This window comes from Emiliania huxleyi, assembly GCF_000372725.1.
Source record: "Emiliania huxleyi CCMP1516 unplaced genomic scaffold EMIHUscaffold_5, whole genome shotgun sequence".
In the NCBI taxonomy this organism is placed as follows: Eukaryota; Haptophyta; order Isochrysidales; family Noelaerhabdaceae; genus Emiliania; species Emiliania huxleyi.
The window spans coordinates 1,300,569-1,318,311 of NW_005198244.1; the positions used below are offsets into that span (position 1 = coordinate 1,300,569).

Below are 17,743 nucleotides of genomic sequence, written 5' to 3' on the forward strand. Positions count from 1 at the left end.
GGTGGCGGGGCGGGAGGCGGCGGTAGCGGTGGCGGCGGCGGCGGCGACGGCGGCGGCGGTGGCGAGGGCCACGGAATAGGCGGCAGCCAAGGCGGCACGGGCGGCAGAGGCGGCGAGAAGGGCGGTGGCGACGGCTCGGCGAGGGCGGAGGCCGAGGCGGCGTGGCGGCGCGTCGGCGGCGGTGAGAGCGGAGGGGAGGACGGTGGGGAGGGCGGTGGCGGTGGCGGCGGCGAGGCCAGTCGCGTGGGCGGCGGCGAGGCAGGTGGCGGGGCCGGAGGCGGCCCGGAGGGCGGCAGCGGCGGCGCGGCGGCAGCGGCGACGGGCGGGAGGGTGGGCCGGCGGGGGCGTTGGGCGAGGCGGCGGCGCGGGTGGCAGTGGCCGGGGCGGCGGTGCGGGTGGGCGGGAGGCGGCCGCCGACGGTGGCGGTGGCGGCCGGGCCATCGGCGGCGGGCGGCGCGGCGGGTGGGGCGGCAGCGGGGCACGAGGAAATGGTGCCGGGGGCAGCGCTGCGGGGAAGGGAGGAAGGGGCGGAGGGAGGGAGGAGGGGGGGGCGGCTCGCCTGCCGCCCTCGAGCCGCGAGAGAGCCGGTGCCGTGGCCGGCCTGCCGTCAAACGCGACGGGGGGACACCCTCATGCCGCCTCACCGCGAGAAGCGGCGGCCGGCCGCCACCTCAAAGGAGGCCTCTCGCGCGCAAAATACGTGCGAGGCACCTGCCGAAGGGGTTGGGGTGGTCGGGCGGTCTAGGAGAAGGCGTCTCCGGTGGGTGGGCGCCGCTCCTACAGCACGCGGGGCGGGGAGGCCGACTGCGGCGGTGATACGGTCGCGCGCGCGGGGCGTGGAGGGCCAGGGAGGTGGGATCCGGGGCGCCGGAAACTTCCGATTTTTTGCGGCTTTAATTAGCCCGAGGCTGGCCGGAGAGGATTGACCGGTCCGATTTTTGTTTTTCCGCTGCTCCAGCCGGCCAGCCGTGCCTACGGCGAGAAAAGGAGCGTCCGATCCGGTCCGGCCCCGGCGGCCAGCGGGAACGCCGAGCGCCTCGGACGCCAAGCGGAAACGGCGTTCGGAGGCGGGGCGCGGTGGCGATCGCCGGTCGGCGCCTGCGCGGCCGGCCGGCCCGGTGGGTTGCCACGGCACATGCGCCGCGCGCCGTCGCCAGGCCCCGCCGCCGCCCCGCCAGAGCAGCGGCGAGATGGGAGGCGGTCGGCGGGTACCATCGGCTCTTCGAGCGAGCTTTCAGCTCACTTTGACGACGCTAGGAAAATCAATTCGTGGAATCCAGTTCGAGATGCAGTGAGGCGGAGCCTACCCTGTTTAGCCTTTACTCTCTCCTACACACTCGCTAGTGGCGTGGCGGGCGAGGGCGTGTGGCAATCGCGGTGCCCCGGGGTGATTTTTTGCCCGGAGGATCATAGATGCAAGATTGGGGTACGTGCGCGGAATACCCAAGGGCCAAGCAGCGCAAAGGGCAAAGAGCGCCTCTCAGACCTCGCACGTGCCCGGGGCCTCCACGACGGCACAATCCAGCTTATTGGCGGGCTTTCTCGCTATCTCCGCGACGGGGCAGTCGAACTCCCCGTTGAGGTCTCGGCAGGCGCGCTCGATGGCGAGGCGCGACGCCGAGCGGGGCAGCTCGTACCGCTGCCGGTAGTCGAGCATGCGCCACTTGTGCCCCTCTTCCATCTTCGGGTGGTCCCACGCCACGTGCGTGCGGCCGTACGCCCAGCGGTCGGCAGGCGCGAGCCCGAGCGCGAGGGGCGCGAGCCCGAGCCCGAGCGCCATCCGCGCCTGCGGGGCGTGTGGTGGACGTGTGATGGACGACGTGTCACGGAGGTGCCCTGCAGCTCATCCTCGGAGCCCCTCCCGCGCCTCCATCTCGCAGTCGACACGCACCGAGCCCGGCTCGCCGCGAGGCACGCCCGACTCGTTGAAGCCGCCGATCTGCAGGAACTGGCTCCGCCGCACAAAGAGCGGGCCGACGTCGACGCAGCGCGCCGCCTCGACGCGCGCGCGCGAGCCCCTCTCGGCGCAGCGCGGGTACCAGCCGGGGAGGTCGTCGATCCGCTGGACGCCAACCACGTGCTCGTCGTACTCCGACACGAAGAAGAGGCCGCCTGGCCGCGGCAGCGGGGTGGGCGGGGGCGCGTGTGTGGAGAGACCCACGCCGGAGGGGGGGGGGGGGAGGGGCGTCTCGGCGATCGTCCGTGTCCCGGCTAGCCCTCGCCCTTGATCGAGACGGAGCCCGCCCGCGCGTGCCGCCGCAGCAGCTGCAGGGGCGTCACGAGCCACGCCGGGCCGTGCGGAGGCCTCGCCGCTGGAGGGCTGTCGTCGTCTTGCAGAAAGATGAGGACGGCGCCGCGCGCGAGCCGGGCGAGAGAGTTGTACCCGCGCAGCTCGTGCACGTTTGGCGAGAGGAGCACCGCGCCGTTCGGCCCGGCGGAGCGCATGAGCCGGGCCGCGTCCCCGACGGGCCCGCCCTTGGCGGGGGAAGCGGAGCCCTTGGCGGCAGGGCGGTCGGTGGCCACGGCCGCCTCTCGCGAGAGCGAAGTGTGCGAAGTGTGCGACGAGACGGAGGAGTCGTCGTTCACGAGCACCTCGCGGGTGCGGGGCGAGGGGCGAGGTGAGGGGCGGGGCGGGGCGAGGGGCGAGGTGAGGGGCGGGGCGGGGCGAGGGGCGAGGTGAGGGGCGGGGCGGGGCGTGGAGGGGCGAGGTGGGCGAGGGGGAGAGGGGTGGCGTTGCTCAGCTGGGCGTTGCTGCACCTCGGAGGAGACGCCCGCCGCCGCCGCCGCCGCGAGGAGGGAGAGGAGGGTCCCTGCGGCGGACTGCGGCTTCGAAGCGCCGTCGCGGCCGCCCGCCCAGTACTGCATCAGGAAGGAGACGTCCACCGCGAGGGCCGGGTCTGCGGGCGGCAGCAGCGCGGCGGACACCTGCCCACAGCAGGGGCTGGGGTGAAGGCGCTGCATCGGGGGTGCATCTCGGCGGCGCGCGGCGGTTCACGTTTGCGAGCCGATCTCTCCTGCGGCGGACTCCGCGGCCGGTGCAGTCGGCGCAGGCGGGTAGCGCACTGCACGCGGTGGGGAGCGGGCAGCCTCCGGAGGCCGTCGCGTCCTTCGCCGCGGCGGCGGCGGAGCAGTCGAGCTGGCGCGCGTTTGTCACTCGCACCGAGGCGGCGAGAGCCGGCAGCACGCGCGCCGAGTAAAAGGCTGAGCGCACCCACGCGCAGCGGACGCCGTCGGCGGCGGCGATGCCGGGCGCGCGCCACGCGACGTGCGCCTCGGCGGCTGACGGGTTGACCAGCGGCGGCGCGATGAAGACCGCCCTCCCGGCGAGCCAGACCCGCGCGGACAGCTCGCAGTCGAGGAGCGTCGACGGGGCGCCGCGCGCAGAGAGGCTCTCGTTGAAGCCTCCGAGGGCGAGGAAGAGCCCTCGCGCCAGCATCATCGGCCCCATCGTGGCGCACGCCACCGCCTCGGCAGGCTCCGCCGTCCCCGGCTCGACGCAGCGTGGCCGCGTGACCTCGTGCGGGTGGGTCGCCGTCGGACACTCCACGCAGCAGACCCCCTCCGAGAAGCCGAGCAGCCCGAGCGGCCGCCGAGCCGCAGCCTGCGACCCAAAGAGGCCGAGCGAGCGGCGCAGCCAGCCGCCCGTCCCGGGCCGCAGCTGCATGTCGTCCTGGAGCAGCACGAGGTGCGTGCCGCGCGCCATCCGGGCGAGGTTGTTGTACGCGCGAGTCTCGCCGACGTTGCTCGCGAGGAGCACGCGCCCGGACGGGCCGACTGCGGGCACCAGCACCGCCAGGTCGCCGTCGCGCACGTCCGGCGAGTCCACGTTGACGAGCACCTCGTGGCTGACACCGCTCGCTTCGGCGCTCTCGCGCAACGTGCGAACGAAGCGGCTGGCGAGCCGCGCATGTCGTGCAGTGCGGCCGCGCCCGCAAAAGTACTGCACGAGGAACGACACGTCGACTGAGCTCGAAGGCGTGGCGCGGTGCTGCGAGAGCCCGGTGGCGTGATGCCGCGGCAGCTGGCGGTGACGGCGCTCCAGCACGAGGCGGAGGGCGGCTTTCTGACGGTGGTTGGAGGCATCCAGTACCTCGCCCTCGGCCGGGCTGCCGGAGCCCAACGGAGAGTCGGCGCGATCCCATGCCGGCGCGATGCCTGCCTGGCTCTGTAGAGTCCCGACCATCTCTTGGCTCGTGGGTCAGCGCCGGCCACAGTCACTCGTCGTCGATGTTGTCCTCGCGCGCCGCGCCGCCTGCGGCAGTTTTTTTATTCTCTCTTGTTTTCGAGTTTTCAAACTCGTCTCGTTGCACGATCAGCGGCCGAGGCCGTGCAAGCCCCACCCGGGCGGCGGGTGGACCAAGGGGCGTTCCGCCCTGCTTGCTCTAGGTGAAACGTCTGAAGGACGAAGAAAGCACGAAGGTGCGACCAACTCAGCACGACGGGCGGAGAAGACGGGCACTAGACCAGGAAGGACTGGGAGAGTGTGAATGGAGGGACACGTGTGGTTCAGACGTCCCCCCCCTCGACGTAGTCGAGTCACTCACATGGATAGAGAGGAGAGTGTCCCTCTCGACGGGGCATGGACTGGATGACATGCACTGGAGAGTCTATGGCTCTCGCGGGTGGGGGCGGGGCGGCACTGTTCGCGCCGCGGCCGGCGCCCGCGCTCCGTCTCGGTGACGGATCGGTGACGGAGATTCACTTCCCATCCGACTGGGAGGAAGGCTCCTTGACATTCATGATCTTGTCCCGCAGCTCGAAGAAGCGCTGGGGTTTGAGCGGCTTCGTGAAGAAGTCGGCAAGGTTCTCGTCGCTGCGGACGAAAGGAACACAGATCTTGGCTTCCTCGATGGCCTCGCGGATGAAGAAGTGGCGCCGCTCGACGTGCTTGAGCCTGCCGTGGTTCTCGGGGTTGTAGGCTGAGGCAATGGCGGCCTGGTTGTCACAGTACTGCTTGGTGGGCGGGGCCTCGGGAGGGGTGACGATCTCGCCGTCCTTGACGTACGACTCGAGCTCGGCCTTAAGGCGACGGTAGCTCAGGACGTCCTTGGTAGCCTCAGAAGCGGCCATGATCTCGGACTGGCAAGAGGAGAGCGCAATGGAGGGCTGTTGGACGCTGCGCCAGTGTACGGTGGCCTGCCACATGAGGACGATCCACCCGGATGTGGACCGGCGCGTCTCCCAACTGGCGTCGCTCATGGCGACGAGGTCGTCGCCCTCCCGCTCGCCATCCCAGCCCGGCTCGTAGGTGAGGCCGATGTGGGGATGGTGGCGGAAGTACTCGAGGAAGCAGAACATCTCCTCAAAAACATCGTCGGTGGGCTTGGCCATGCACCGGCAGAGGAGGCCGAAAGCGAGCGTCCCGTCGCAGCGCGTGTTGGTGACGAGGTAGCTGGCGACGCCGCAGAAGCACTGGCTGAGGTGGACGTCGGCGGGGTCGCGTTCGGAAGCATCGTCGCAAGCGGCAAGGACCCTTTCGGCAAGCTGGGGCGTGTACGGCGGCATGTTGGCGTGTCGGACAGGTTGTGGTCCGCGTAGGCGATTGATGAGCTTCTCGCGGAACTGCTCCACGAACCGGCGGGCATACTGCTCCTGCGACACGTGGACTGAGCCGTCGTGGCGCCTGGTGACCTGGATGTTGAGGATGTCGGAGAGCTCGCCCTGTCGGCCCCACGGCCAGTGCTAGCGGCGGCGGCGGCGCGCGCGACGGGGCCAGCGCCCCGGGCATTAGCGCAAAGCGTGATGCCGTCCCGATCGCACCGGCGGCAGACCTCAACGATGGCGCTGAGCAGGGACCGGCACTCGGAATCAGCGGTGTCGGCATCCTCATTGGCGTTGCCGACCCCCTCAAGAACCGCGGCCTCATCCATGTCCGTGATGACGGCGCTGCGCATCGCGCAGACGATGGCGTTCAGCGCGGCGTCGACGTCGGATCGGAAAGACGCACTGGTCAGCTCGGAGAGGAACTTGTGGAGGAGCGCAGTAAGCTGTGTGGAATTGAGCCGCTCGTCCTCGAGCCAATCGTTGGCCCGGGTGAGGCGGAGGTAACGCCGCCGAAAGTCGGAGTGGACCCGTCCACTCTGAGTGCCAAAACCAGCAGCTAGAAAAGGCTTGATGCCGACAGTCTCGAGGACGATCCTCTGGAGCTTCGGCCGAACTCCAGCAATGTCGGAGCGGATTGCAGCCAAAAGGGCAACGGAAGTGCCACCAGCGCCACTGACCTTGTCGGCCTTCTCGCGGTAGATGGCCCGCAGTGCGTCGTCGGAAAAGAAGGCCTTGAGAAGCGCCTCGGTGACAAGGTTGTCGATCCGCTTGATGACGCGTTGGGAGACGACGATCTCGGCCACAATCGCAGCCTGTCTCTCAGAGACCGTCTTGTGGACAGTTCCGACCTGCGCAAAATCATCGGCGGTGGGTGAATGACTGTCATCGGCGACGAACTCGAGCAAGTCGGCAAAGGCACGCGTCTTGAGCAGCTTCAGCTCGTAGCGCGCGCAGCGCACCGCATCGTGTTGGGTGCAGCAAACAGTGGGCGCAATGTTGTCTATGTAGACAGCGCAATTCGTAATGAGGAAGAAACCGATGCCATCGCTGTGATGCAGTCGGCTCCACTCGAGAAGAGTGGCCAGGTTCGCCGCAAGCCCGTCGAGGGCGGCGGCACGGTCGAAACTGCATTCCGTCACCATTGCATCAGCTTCTTGTTTAGCGCCATGTAGGAGATCCCGAATTTCGGAATACTCCAAGGCTTTGGTGGGCGTGTCAGGCATGGCCTGAGCAGTGGATAGCGTGTCAGGCTTCACAAAGGGGCTGACGCGACCAGTCGAGTCGCTGCCACGTGCAAGCCCCACCCGGGCGGCGGGTGGACCAAGGGGCGTTCCGCCCTGCTTGCTCTAGGTGAAACGTCTGAAGGACGAAGAAAGCACGAAGGTGCGACCAACTCAGCACGACGGGCGGAGAAGACGGGCACTAGACCAGGAAGGACTGGGAGAGTGTGAATGGAGGGACACGTGTGGTTCAGACGGAGGCAGCTCGTAAAGGCAGGCGGCCATGCCTGTGTATTTAAAATGAACTCGGGGGCACAGGACGCGGTACAGTCTGTTGCGGGCATTAAGAAAGCGTCCCATTAAGAAACCCTACCAAGCAATTTCCGCGAACATCTAAGAAACCACGGCGCGCCGCAGGCGCGGCCCCAAGAAAGGGCCCACACACGAGTGTGAACAGGAGCCCCGCTCAAATTTTCTCTTCGCCTGCGGCGCGCGCACTTGTCATTTTGCCCAAGTCTGCGGTCGGTGTTCTGGGCGGTGTGGATGGAGGTGTGTGCGTCTTCCTGTCATCCCAAGACTGCTGACTGGCGCATCGGTCCAGCGCTTCCTTATTGTCATTTTACCTAAAAATTCCTAGATCCCGGCTGACCTGGGGTGCCGGCCGAAGCTAAGAAACCACGGCGTGGGGTGGGTGGGGTGGGTGGAAAGGCTTAGAAACGGCGGCGTGCCGCGGGATCCTGTTTTCTTAGTGCCCGCAACAGACTGTACAAACGGGGTACACCAAAAGGCACGGGCTGCCTGCACGGCGTTCACTCGAACGAACGCCATGCACATGCATGGCGCGGAGCAGCCCCGGGTTGGTGTCGAACCCGAGCGGGTCCTCTTCCCAATCCCGGCGCCCACCCTCCGCGTCGTCCTGCTCATCGTGCGCGTCGAGCACCCTCCTGCCGAGGCACAGGATCGTCCCCTTGGGAACGCCTGCCCCTCGCGCGCGCGGGAACTCTCCCTGCACCGCCATCACGAACTTCTCGCGCGCCCACTTGCCGCCACGGCGGCAGTGCTGGGGCGCGCGCTCGCGCAGCTCCTCGTAGGTAGAGCTCCTCGGCCCTCGCCACCTCCGCCGCCCAGCCCTCCCAGCTCCCTGTGTAGATCCCGTGTATCGATTTCTCTCGAATAACAAGCGCGTGGCACGGGAGCGGCGGTGCCGCAGCGGAGCAGTGCGGGCCGCTGAGCCTGAGGTGATCCGCCTCGCTCGGCCCTCGGGCCGACCCTCAGCATGCAGGCCGCCGCCGGCACCGCAGATAGCAGCACAAAAAGAATTGAACGCCGCCGATCGGATCCGCACACTCATGATAGCCGAATCCACTGAAAGTAAAAAAATCTCTCTCGCTCCGAAGTCAAGGGGAAACAAACTAGTCCAGGAAACCTCTCTCAATCACCGCGATTTCTTTCCCCCTCCCCCTCCGCAAAAAAGAGAAGTCGCTGGTGCGGCTTCCCAGCGGTGGCTCGAAATTAATTAAAGTCGTTGCAAGGTGTCGAGGTTGCGCCACAAGTTCTTCCACCTTCTCTGCCCGTCCAAAAGTACCTCGACAAGCATGCTCGCCCTCTTCTCGGCGTCGCCAGCCTACGCGCCCACCGCGACGCGCCCGGCCGTCCAGGCGCGCCACGCCAAATGCACATTCACCGCAGCCGCGCCGCCTGACGCCTCGTGGCGCCTGGGGTGCAGCGCGCGGTGTCGCCGCAGATGGCCGACATATGCTACCAGGTCACAGTATGGGTTCGGGACGTACATATGCGTATACCGCATTCACCGCCGCCGCCACCGCAGCCTGACGCCCTCTTTGCGCGCGCTCCGCAGGTGCAGCGCGCCGTGTCGCCGCAGATGGCGGACATCTCGGCCTTCGGAGGCATCTGGGGCATCGAGGCCAAGGAGGCCGTCTTCATGGCGTGGGACCCGGAGAAGCCCAAGGACTACGACAACTTCAACCCATTCGAGCGCAACCTCGATGGTGCCATGTCGGACGAGAACGGCTGCTTCCCGGGCGAGTCCCGTGGCTACAAGGTGCCAAACCGCCCCGACGCTAGCTGGGCCATCATGCAGGAGGAGGCTAAGAAGATGGAGGAGATCAAGAAGCACAAAAACTGGGGCCTCTCCGGCAAGCCGGGCTGCTACTCGCTCAAGTGGCAGGAGAATCTCGGCGCGCCACCCTAAGTCCTGCACGCGGCAGCGAGATTCCTTGCTGCGCTTTGTCACATTGCGGCGAGGGCGCCATGAGCATGGACTTTGGCCTACGTGGAATGCGCCCTCCATGCGGCCATGCGATTTGCGATCTATAGTATCGTCCATGCCCCCATGAGAGCCAGCACTGCGGGGGCGGTCTCAGCACCGGTTGTCTGGAGAGTACTCTAGGGCCTTGTCCAAACACGTCGAGGTCCCGAGCGAAGACCCGAAGATCGGCACCGGTACACACACCACACACATGGTTCGCGCGTGACTTCGTAACGAGGACGGGCGCGCGGGGGCGTGGACAAAACGTGCGACACGGCGGCAAAACCGAGAGAGCCGACACAGCCCTCATCCCTCAACTGTCCCGCAGGCACTCCGGTCCAGATCCAGCCATCCATCCCTTAGCGTACCTCATCCATCCGTGCCCTGAGGCTCCTCACAAGCCTCTCAACCCGGCGCGTCTCGTGCCTGCAAGCCGCAGCATGTGCCATATCGTCCACACCACCAGCATGTGACGGCTCTCCCAGCCTGCGCCCGAGCTCAGAGGGCAGCAGCTCAAAGGAGGCGGAGGCGGCATCGGCCTGAAGCCGTGCCGCCGCGACGGCGCGCGCGTCGAGCAGCTGCGCGTCCAGCGCCGCCAGCTCCGCCTGGAGCGAGGAGGCCTCGGCGGAGAGCTGCCGCTCGTGCAGAGCTGCCGCCACCTGACACGCCGCGGCGGCTCATCCTGAGGCTGCATTTTGAAACGGCGCGGCGGCGCGGCATTTGCAGAATGCTACCGCCATCACCGCGATTGCTACGCCACTACTGCGGGCGCCGAGACGCCCGAGCCCTTGCTGGCCAGGAACTCGGCGAGGTAGGCGGGCGGGTCGGTCGGTCGGTCGCGCAGCGCGAGGAGGAGCCCCTCCGACAGCACGGGCGCCACCCGCTCCTTGAGCAGGCGTGCGTACTCCCCCGGGTCAGCGGATGGCGCGGCCTCTAAGTCTGGCGTGGACATGGTCGGGTGTGTGTGTGTCACGCCCCCGAAGGGGGAGACGTTACAAACTGAACAAAAAATACTTAAAACGCACACCTCTACTAGGATATGGGTAAAAAGGAACAGGTCCCCGCCCGTGCGATCTTTGTGGTTCTTTGTGTTGTTAAAGCTGTGGTCTGCTCCAATCCTCCAAACTGTCTGTGGAAATTTGTTCTCGACGGTATCCGCTGTTTTGTTGAAATGTTGCTTGTTGGTCTCTCTGCTCCCGTGATCATCCGAAGAGTCGGCATCGTTAGTTGCACCGGTTTCTTGGTATGTGTGCTGTGGGCCCTCCTTGTCTTTCTTTGCAGTAGACCGTGGGAAGAGAGATTTCTTGTTGGTTAATAAAAATCTCTCTCTCTAGACCGTGTGAGGTACCACCTACCTACCTACCTATCTACCTGTAAGCAGTATCGTCTGTGTGTGACCTTTCCTATCTACAAGCCTCTTCGTTGTCCATCGTCCGCGCGTGTACAACTCTCCGCTCAGTCCTCAGTGCTCGCTCTGGCCGTCTCTTGGTCCTTCGCAAGGGCCCCGAAATGCGAAAAGAAAAGAAAGAAAACAGACAAACCCAAACGAGGGATGGGGAGGAGGAAAAAAAGAAAGAAAGAAAACAGACAACCCAAGGGAGGGATGGGGACAGCGTAGCATCGGCGCTGGCATTCTTTTGACCTGAGATTCTGGCCGAACCTCCGATCTCTCTCGTCTGCTCGCTGACCGATTCGCCTCGGCCTTTTGCCATGCTCGCCTTCACCCAGATCACCGCGTCGTCGTGGGCCCCGGGCCTCGCGGCCGCCCCCCGCGTGGCGCCGTCCCGCTCCGCCGTCTCGATGGACGCCTCCAACCCGGTCGTCATCGGCCTGGCTGCCGACTCGGGCTGCGGCAAGTCCACGTTCATGCGCCGCGTGACTGGCATCTTTGGCGGGGAGTGCAAGCTCAACGACATTGGCCGCGAGACCAACACGCTGGTCTCTGACATGACCACCGTCATCTGCCTGGACGACTACCACAAGTGGGACCGCACCGGCCGCAAGTCCAACCCGGAGTGGCCCGACGGCATCACTGCGCTGCACGAGGCGTGCCAGAACTGGGACAAGATGGCGGCGGACGTGACCGACCTCAAGGCCGGCAAGGCCGTGGAGAAGCCCATCTACAACCACATCACCGGCGAGCTCGACCCCGACGAGCCGGTGCGCGCGCCACCTCGCTTTCGACGCCGTCTTGCGGCACCGCCTCTGCGCAGCGCAGACACTGCCACACGCACGCACGCACGCACGCACGCACACGCACGCACACGCACGCACACGCACGCACACGCACGCACACCGCTCGACCTGCAGGACTGGCCCTCCAGAGTGACTCTCGACCGGCTCTCTCTCTCCTTCTCACAGGTGCAGCCGACGCCCATCGTCATCTTCGAGGGTCTCCACCCGATGCACGACGAGCGCGTCAACGAGGCGCTCGACCTGACCATCTACCTCGACATCACGGTGAGAGAGCCTCCGCAGACGCTCTCCCAGACACCCACCAGACGCGTCTCCGCACAGCCGGCCAGGGCCGTCCCGCCTCGTGGCCGTCCCGCCTCGCCAGTCAAGACGAGGCCCACTCTCCGACACGCTCGCCTCACCCCCGAGACGCCAGTGCACACGTCACGGCACGCCCGACACACCCGCACCCGCGGCCGACCCCCACCTCCTCCCCCCACGCGGCGCAGGACGACGTCAAGTTCGCCTGGAAGGCGCAGCGCGACATCGCCGAGCGCGGCGCCACGCCCGAGGAGGTGCAGGCGGCCATCGACGGCCGCAAGCCCGACTTCGCCGCGTACGTCGAGCCGCAGAAGGCCAAGGCCGACATCATCATCCAGGCGATCGCCGCCTTGACCGCCCGCCGCTGCTGCCGCCTTCGCGCCGCCGCAGTCGCCGCCACGCAGCCGCCACGCAGCCGCCGCTCATGGCGTCGCACGCTCGCGCTCCGATCGCGCCGCCCGCCCGCGCGCAGGTCCTGCCTTCGGACCTGATCGAGGACCCGACGGGCAAGTTCCTGAAGGTCAAGTACATCCAGAAGAAGAGCGTCACCTGCGCCGAGACGCCCTACCTCTTCGACGAGGGCTCCGAGCTCACCTGGGTGCCAAACGGCGACAAGCTGACCACCTCGCCGCCCGGCGTGGTCATCAAGTCGTACGACGACGAGTGGTTCGGCGCGCCCGTCTCGGTGCTCGAGATGGACGGCAAGGTGGACGTGCTGGACGAGCTGGTGTACGTCGAGTCTGCCATCTCGGCGACCGGCACCAAATTCTACGGCGAGCTGACCGAGCAAATGATCAAGATGAAGGACGCGCCCGGCTCGGAGAACGGCACCGGCCTCTTCCAGTCCATCTGCGCCTTCAAGATCCGCGAGGCGTATGAGTCGCTCCGCAAGTGAGCGCCCCGGCTGAGGTCCGGATGCACCGCCGCCCCGTGTGTGTGCCTGTGGTACTCTAACACTTACGTACTCCCATTGTCTCTCCTCTCGTGGCGCACGTATTTGCATAATCGACTGTACTCTTTTTTCTGGATAAGTGGATTGCGGAAAGGCGGCGTTCCACCGTAGGACTAAAGCCGTAGGACGTAGGAGAGAGCACAGTTGTGAGCAGAGACGGGAGACCTCCGGCCTCCGGGAGATCAGACGCATACGCGGGTCGCTGGGGTGCGGGGATTCCGGGGACCGACGCAGCAACCAGTATGACGCCGTGAACTAAGTGTAGACCCCGTCTCTCAATAGGGCAAGGAGAATCTAATCTCTGACCACCAGCAGGCTGGCATGAGTGTAGGTAGGAAAGCAGGTACTAGGCTCGACGGTGGCGGCCGCTCTGACCCGCTGCCCGAGCCTTGTGGCGGCCCTTGACCTGACTCGCAGACGCGCGGAGGAAATCGGCTGCATACTTGCACGCCGGTAGATGATTGCTGTTCGCGTTGCCGTCGATGCTGCCGCCCTCTCACCGACCGCAGATAGCAGATGACACTCATCAGAACGGCAGCCAAGGCAGTGGAAGCAAGAATGACAAGCAGGACGACCTCGTTGTCGATTGTGCCTGAGACGTCTGTTTGATTGTGCAGATTGCTTGGCAGGTAATCATTGGCTGGCATGGGCCCATGGGCGATGATCCGCTCGAACAGGAAGTCCGTGCCGTGGGATGGGTTCTTTGTACCGGGTACGAGCCCGGGCAACTTCTTTTCCGTCTCCGTTGTGTGCTTGAGCACTTGAGCACTGGATAGGGTCGATTCCGCATGGTACGGGACCCCTCGATCGTCTCGCCCTCCCTCACTGGTGTGTTCATTGGGTGGGGGGGGGGTCATAAGACATAACAAACACGGTACAGACAGGATCGAGGTGCGGCACGCTGCAGAAGCAGTGTCGTCCCCCCTCTCCATCGTCTCACTGTGTGAGACGTCGGCGGTGATGGCGGTGTGACCGATCGAGCTACAAGAGGAGCTTGTTCAGCAGGATCCGGGGTGGGTCGAGCAGTCGCCTCTCACTTCCTCAATGGGTGAGCTTCAGACCTCAGGCCAGCGCCACCACGCGTCCTCCCCTTCACCCCTCGGCTCGTGTGGGTTCGAACCACGGCCGGGATGGAAGCTTCCTGCTTCCATCTGATTAATTGTCAAAATTCCTGTTGTGCAAGAGCGGAGAGCAGAGGGCTCGGACGGGGCGCGCGGCGGGAGAGGGCAGGGAATGGGCGCGGGGAAGGGAGGGGGGGCTCAGCCGTGCAAAAACTGAGCACTGAGCACTGGATAGGGCCGATTCCGCGTGGTACGGGACCCCTCGATCGTCTCGCCCTCCCTCACTGGTGTGTTCATCGGGGGGGGTCATAACAAACACGGTACAGGATCGAGGTGCACGCTGCCGAGGCAGTGTCGTCCCCCCAAAAACCATTAATTAATAATATTAATAAACAGATCACGTTCACATTGTCGTAGCCGGAGAGGATGTTGACCTTTAGCTCTTGGAGCCAACCTTTCGCTTTGGTTTTCCCCCCACACCATTCGGCCAACTTTTATCGAATGCCAACGTTGTATTCTACCACTCGGGCAAATTCGACGATGAAACGTTAGTTCTTTTCCGTTTTAACCCTAGTAGGTGGATAGTGTCGCTGTTTTCGAAAGGCGCTGACGGCCCGGCGCGTACCGCGCGACGCCCGGGCTACCCACCAGTGAAAGGCCTATACCAACCCTTCAAAATGACCTACTAACTTTGGTACACTCTCACTTTGATATTTCCCGCGGTGCACACTCAAAGTCCGGAAATCTCACAGACGCGCGCGTTTTGGCCGGCTACCCCATCGGGTCGCACGGAGACACGGGAAGGCTGCCGCAAGCCGCCTCCGGGTGCAGGGGCCCGACGCGGTAGGCGGGGGCAACAGCCCGGTAGCTGGCCGCGCCTCTCCGCCCCGCCCGTCGCCGCTGCACCCCTTGCCGCGGCCCTCGTCGCTGCTGCAGCGACGACAGCCGCGGCACGAGGTCAGAACGCGGCCTCGGAGAGCTCGAGCGAAGGCGCCGACGGTGGCGGCCGTGGTAGTGGTTGATGGTAGAAGGCTCCTGAGCCGTCGGGCACCACGCTCGACGTCGCCGAGGAGCCGCACCCGGCGCGAGCGCCTGCGCGTCGGCGGGTGCCACCGAAGGCGGGTGGGCAGCACCGGGCGGGGCGGCGGAGCTTCTCGAGGCGCGCACGTGCCCCGCGGGTCGTGCGCCGAGGCAGACGGCCGAAGAACCGGTGGAGTATCGCGCCCTCCTTCGCCGTGCCGCGTGTGCGCTGCGCCCGCTCGAGAGGCCGTCGAGAGCAGCGCGGCGCAGCCGATCCGGGCGATGAGCGTGCGCGGAACCGACCGGACCCGTCAATGTCCACTATGCGGGCATGGCCAGGCCGGCGCGGTTTGGTCTGGCGACCTACAGGGCGCGCACCGCGGTTGTGTCAACGCGAGATTCCGCGAGACCGCCTGTCTGACAGGTTATCCACCCACTAGGGTTAAAGCCGCAAAGAGAGAAATTCTTGCATTTTTGCTCCCGGCTTAGGGAGCAAGCAAGCCCACTCAACCCCAAGTACTCACCATTCTTACAGTGGTGTAGCTTGTGCAGAGGCTGCAGCCTCTGCTGGGGCGGAATGCGCGGGGTTTTCGGCGCGATGCCCTCGGCGAGTACACGCTACAGCTGTGCCGCACGCTCTCCTGCGCGCGCGTGACGTGTGGGACGCGTGCGCTGCGCTCAAACGTCGCGATTTGGCGATAGGCGCTCGAGCCGGCGCACAGCGGATAGGTGCGCCGCGCAGGGGGGGTCGGAGGGGTGCGAGAGGGGGCGTGGGTCGGGCGCGCACCGGCTGGCTCCGGGAGCGGCCGTCACGTCGAGGAGGTGGGGCTGTCGGCGGCTCGAGCGCCGAGGCGTGCCGCTCTGCTGCGCCGCCGACAGCCCCTCTTCCGAGCCGGCGCGTGAAGTCGAGCCGCGGCCGGTGTCTTTGGTGGGGGGGGGGCCAACCTTTTTTCCCCCCCCCCCCCCCCCCCGCGCCCGCCCGCCCGCCCGCCCGCCCTCAGGCCTTGCCCCTCCGCAGGCGCGGGAGCGCTCGCCGGCGAGCACCTCCTACCTCTCGTCGCCCGGCTGCTCCCTTCCCCCGTCCCCCCTCTCCTGACGCGCACCCCGCGCAGACGGCGCTCCGGGACAGACGGAGCAGCGACCGCGCGCGCGGTCGCTGCTCCGCCCCTCCGTCGCGCGCGCCGCGCGCGCGCGCTCTGCCGCCACTGCCGCCGCGCCCCCCTCGCCGTCTGTTTCCCGCCGTACTCGAGTATGGTGTGCGGTGCGCGCACGCGCAGCGCACACAGCAGCACCTCCCCACACCCCACCCACCCCGTCGCGCCGCCGCCGCCGCCCCCGCCGCCGCCGCCGCCCCCGCGCTGTAGGTGTAGCGTTTGGGGGGGCGACTGGCGACGGCAAAAATGCAAGCCCCGCCCCTGGCCACTGTACGTTATTATACGAACGACGGGCAACCTCACTCACTCATTCATTCATGCATGCACCCCACCCACACCCACAGGCAGGGTGAGTTCGAACCGACGTCCGCAACTAACTCCGCTCAGGATCCGCTCGGGATACGGGAATCCACTCCCCTTTGTGGGGGCGAACACCCACCACCTCGACGAACTCAACGAAAGTCAGAAGCTCTTTGTCCCTCCGGCAGGCAAAACTAGACCCTCCACAAAGTGCAAATACGAAGTAGTCAGCCCAATTGAGGATTTGAGGCCCCGTTGCATAGGAATTCATGGCTGACACCTCGCTCCGTTCGTGCATCGCACTGTGACACGTGGAGAGTTGCTTTTGAGCGCGCGGACGAATAAAATGAGACCCCGAGCTCCGCTCGATGGGGTGTAATAAATTTAGTAATATGTGTATTCTCAGTTCTGGATCTGAGAGTGTACACAGAGAGCTTTCAGAGGGCAGCGAACGGTACCCTTGCGCAGCAAAGGAGTGCATCGATCAAGGAGAGTGCATCGAAACATTACTCACCCCCCACACTCCTCCCTTACATACGCCTTAGACGGGCCGCAGGTGCCCGATGCCTGCCGAGTCCATCCCCTTGCAGTTCTGCCACTGCACCGTGTCCAGCCCCGCCGCGTGCTGGAAGGTCGCGCCCGTGACGTCGGCGTCCGTGAAGGTGGCGCCCGTCAGGTCCGCGCGCACAAACGACGCGCCGCGGAAGCTGGCCTGCGGAAACTCCGCCCGCCGCAGGTCGGCGCGCAGGAAGTTGGCGCCGTCGGCGATGAGGTGCAGCCCGTTCGCCTCCTTCATCCGTACGTCCATGAGCACGGCGCTAGACATGCGCGCGCTGGTAATCTTGACGCGCTCGAGCACCGCCTGCGAGAAGTCCACCTCTTCGAGCGTCGCCTCGGTGAAGTCGGCGTCTGTCAGGTCGCTCCGCATAAACTGTGAGGCGGTGAAGTCGACGCGCTGCGAGTCGGCGCGCGTGAAATCGACGTTGATCGCGGTGAGCGAGCGCGCAGTCGACTCGTAGATCTTGACTTGCACCGCCAGGACGCCAGTCATGTCTGCGCCAGACAGGTCCGACTTTCCGATGTCGGCGTTGGTCAGGACGAGGCTGCGCAGGTCGCAGTCGGAGTAGTCGACCACGCCGAAGGGCGCGCCGCTACAGCGGCCCTCGATGGCGCGCGGCAGAGGCAGCAGCGCCGCCTCCGCCCAGCCGATTGCCCCCGTGAAGTCGGCCGTCTTGTGGCCAGTAGCGCCGTGAAAGGTTGCGCCGGTCAGGTCGGCGTCCTTGAACGAGGCGCCGCTCACGTCGGAGCGGTCGAAGCGGGCGCCTCGCAGCCGCGCTCCGTTGAGCCGCGCGCCTCGCAGGTTCGCCCGCGTGAAGTCGGCGCCGTCCGCGGCCGCGTGCTGCAAGTAGGCCCGCTCCAGCGTCGCGTCGTGCAGCGAGGCGCGCGAGAGAGTCGCGTACACGAGGGAAGCGCCGGAGAGGGTGGCGAAGCGGAGGAGGGCCTGCTTGGCCGAGGCGCCGAGCAGCGAGGCGTTGGTCAGGTCCGCCGCCGTGAAGTCGGACCAGTCGAGCGCGGCGCCTGTGGCGGGAGGGGGAGACAGCTGCCGACTGCATTGCTGCTGCTGCTCTTCGGCACGCTGGCAGTGTCTCGTGTCGCGGGAGGCAGGGTGCAGGCGCCGCCCCGAAAAGTTGTGATCGAGGGCTGTGGTCGGGGTGGGGCGGAGTGGA

At 66.3% G+C, this 17,743-nt stretch overlaps 4 protein-coding genes across 4 annotated transcripts in view; 1 reads left to right on the top strand and 3 right to left on the bottom strand.

Moving 5' to 3' along the window:
• Positions 1-1,480: 1,480 nt before the first annotated feature.
• Positions 1,481-6,686, bottom strand: EMIHUDRAFT_96452 (hypothetical protein; the record flags this gene model as incomplete). The annotated part of the gene is made up of 7 exons (XM_005767149.1): positions 1,481-1,786; positions 1,892-2,089; positions 2,281-2,592; positions 2,758-2,925; positions 3,161-4,159; positions 5,473-5,661; positions 5,772-6,686. 7 exons carry the CDS (start codon positions 6,684-6,686, stop codon positions 1,481-1,483), a joined length of 3,087 nt encoding a protein of 1,028 aa, XP_005767206.1.
• A 2,706-nt stretch (positions 6,687-9,392) lies between these two features.
• Positions 9,393-9,985, bottom strand: EMIHUDRAFT_197342 (hypothetical protein; the record flags this gene model as incomplete). Its single annotated transcript, XM_005767150.1, has 2 exons — positions 9,393-9,692; positions 9,794-9,985. The coding sequence occupies 2 exons, from the start codon at positions 9,983-9,985 to the stop codon at positions 9,393-9,395; spliced, it is 492 nt and encodes a 163-aa protein (XP_005767207.1).
• Positions 9,986-10,697: 712 nt separating this feature from the next.
• EMIHUDRAFT_432636 (hypothetical protein) lies at positions 10,698-12,584 on the top strand. Its single transcript, XM_005767151.1, has 4 exons — positions 10,698-11,193; positions 11,395-11,493; positions 11,718-11,867; positions 12,002-12,584. Exons 1-4 carry the CDS (start codon positions 10,744-10,746, stop codon positions 12,422-12,424), a joined length of 1,122 nt encoding a protein of 373 aa, XP_005767208.1. The 5' UTR covers positions 10,698-10,743; the 3' UTR covers positions 12,425-12,584.
• Positions 12,585-16,557: 3,973 nt separating this feature from the next.
• EMIHUDRAFT_197344 (hypothetical protein) overlaps positions 16,558-17,743 on the bottom strand; it is a gene marked incomplete at both ends in the record, with an annotated part of 2,265 nt that continues 1,079 nt past the window's right edge. Inside the window, one exon of the mRNA XM_005767152.1 lies at positions 16,558-17,594. Coding sequence (XP_005767209.1) covers positions 16,558-17,594 — 1,037 coding nt within the window. The remainder of the gene's footprint in view (positions 17,595-17,743) is intronic.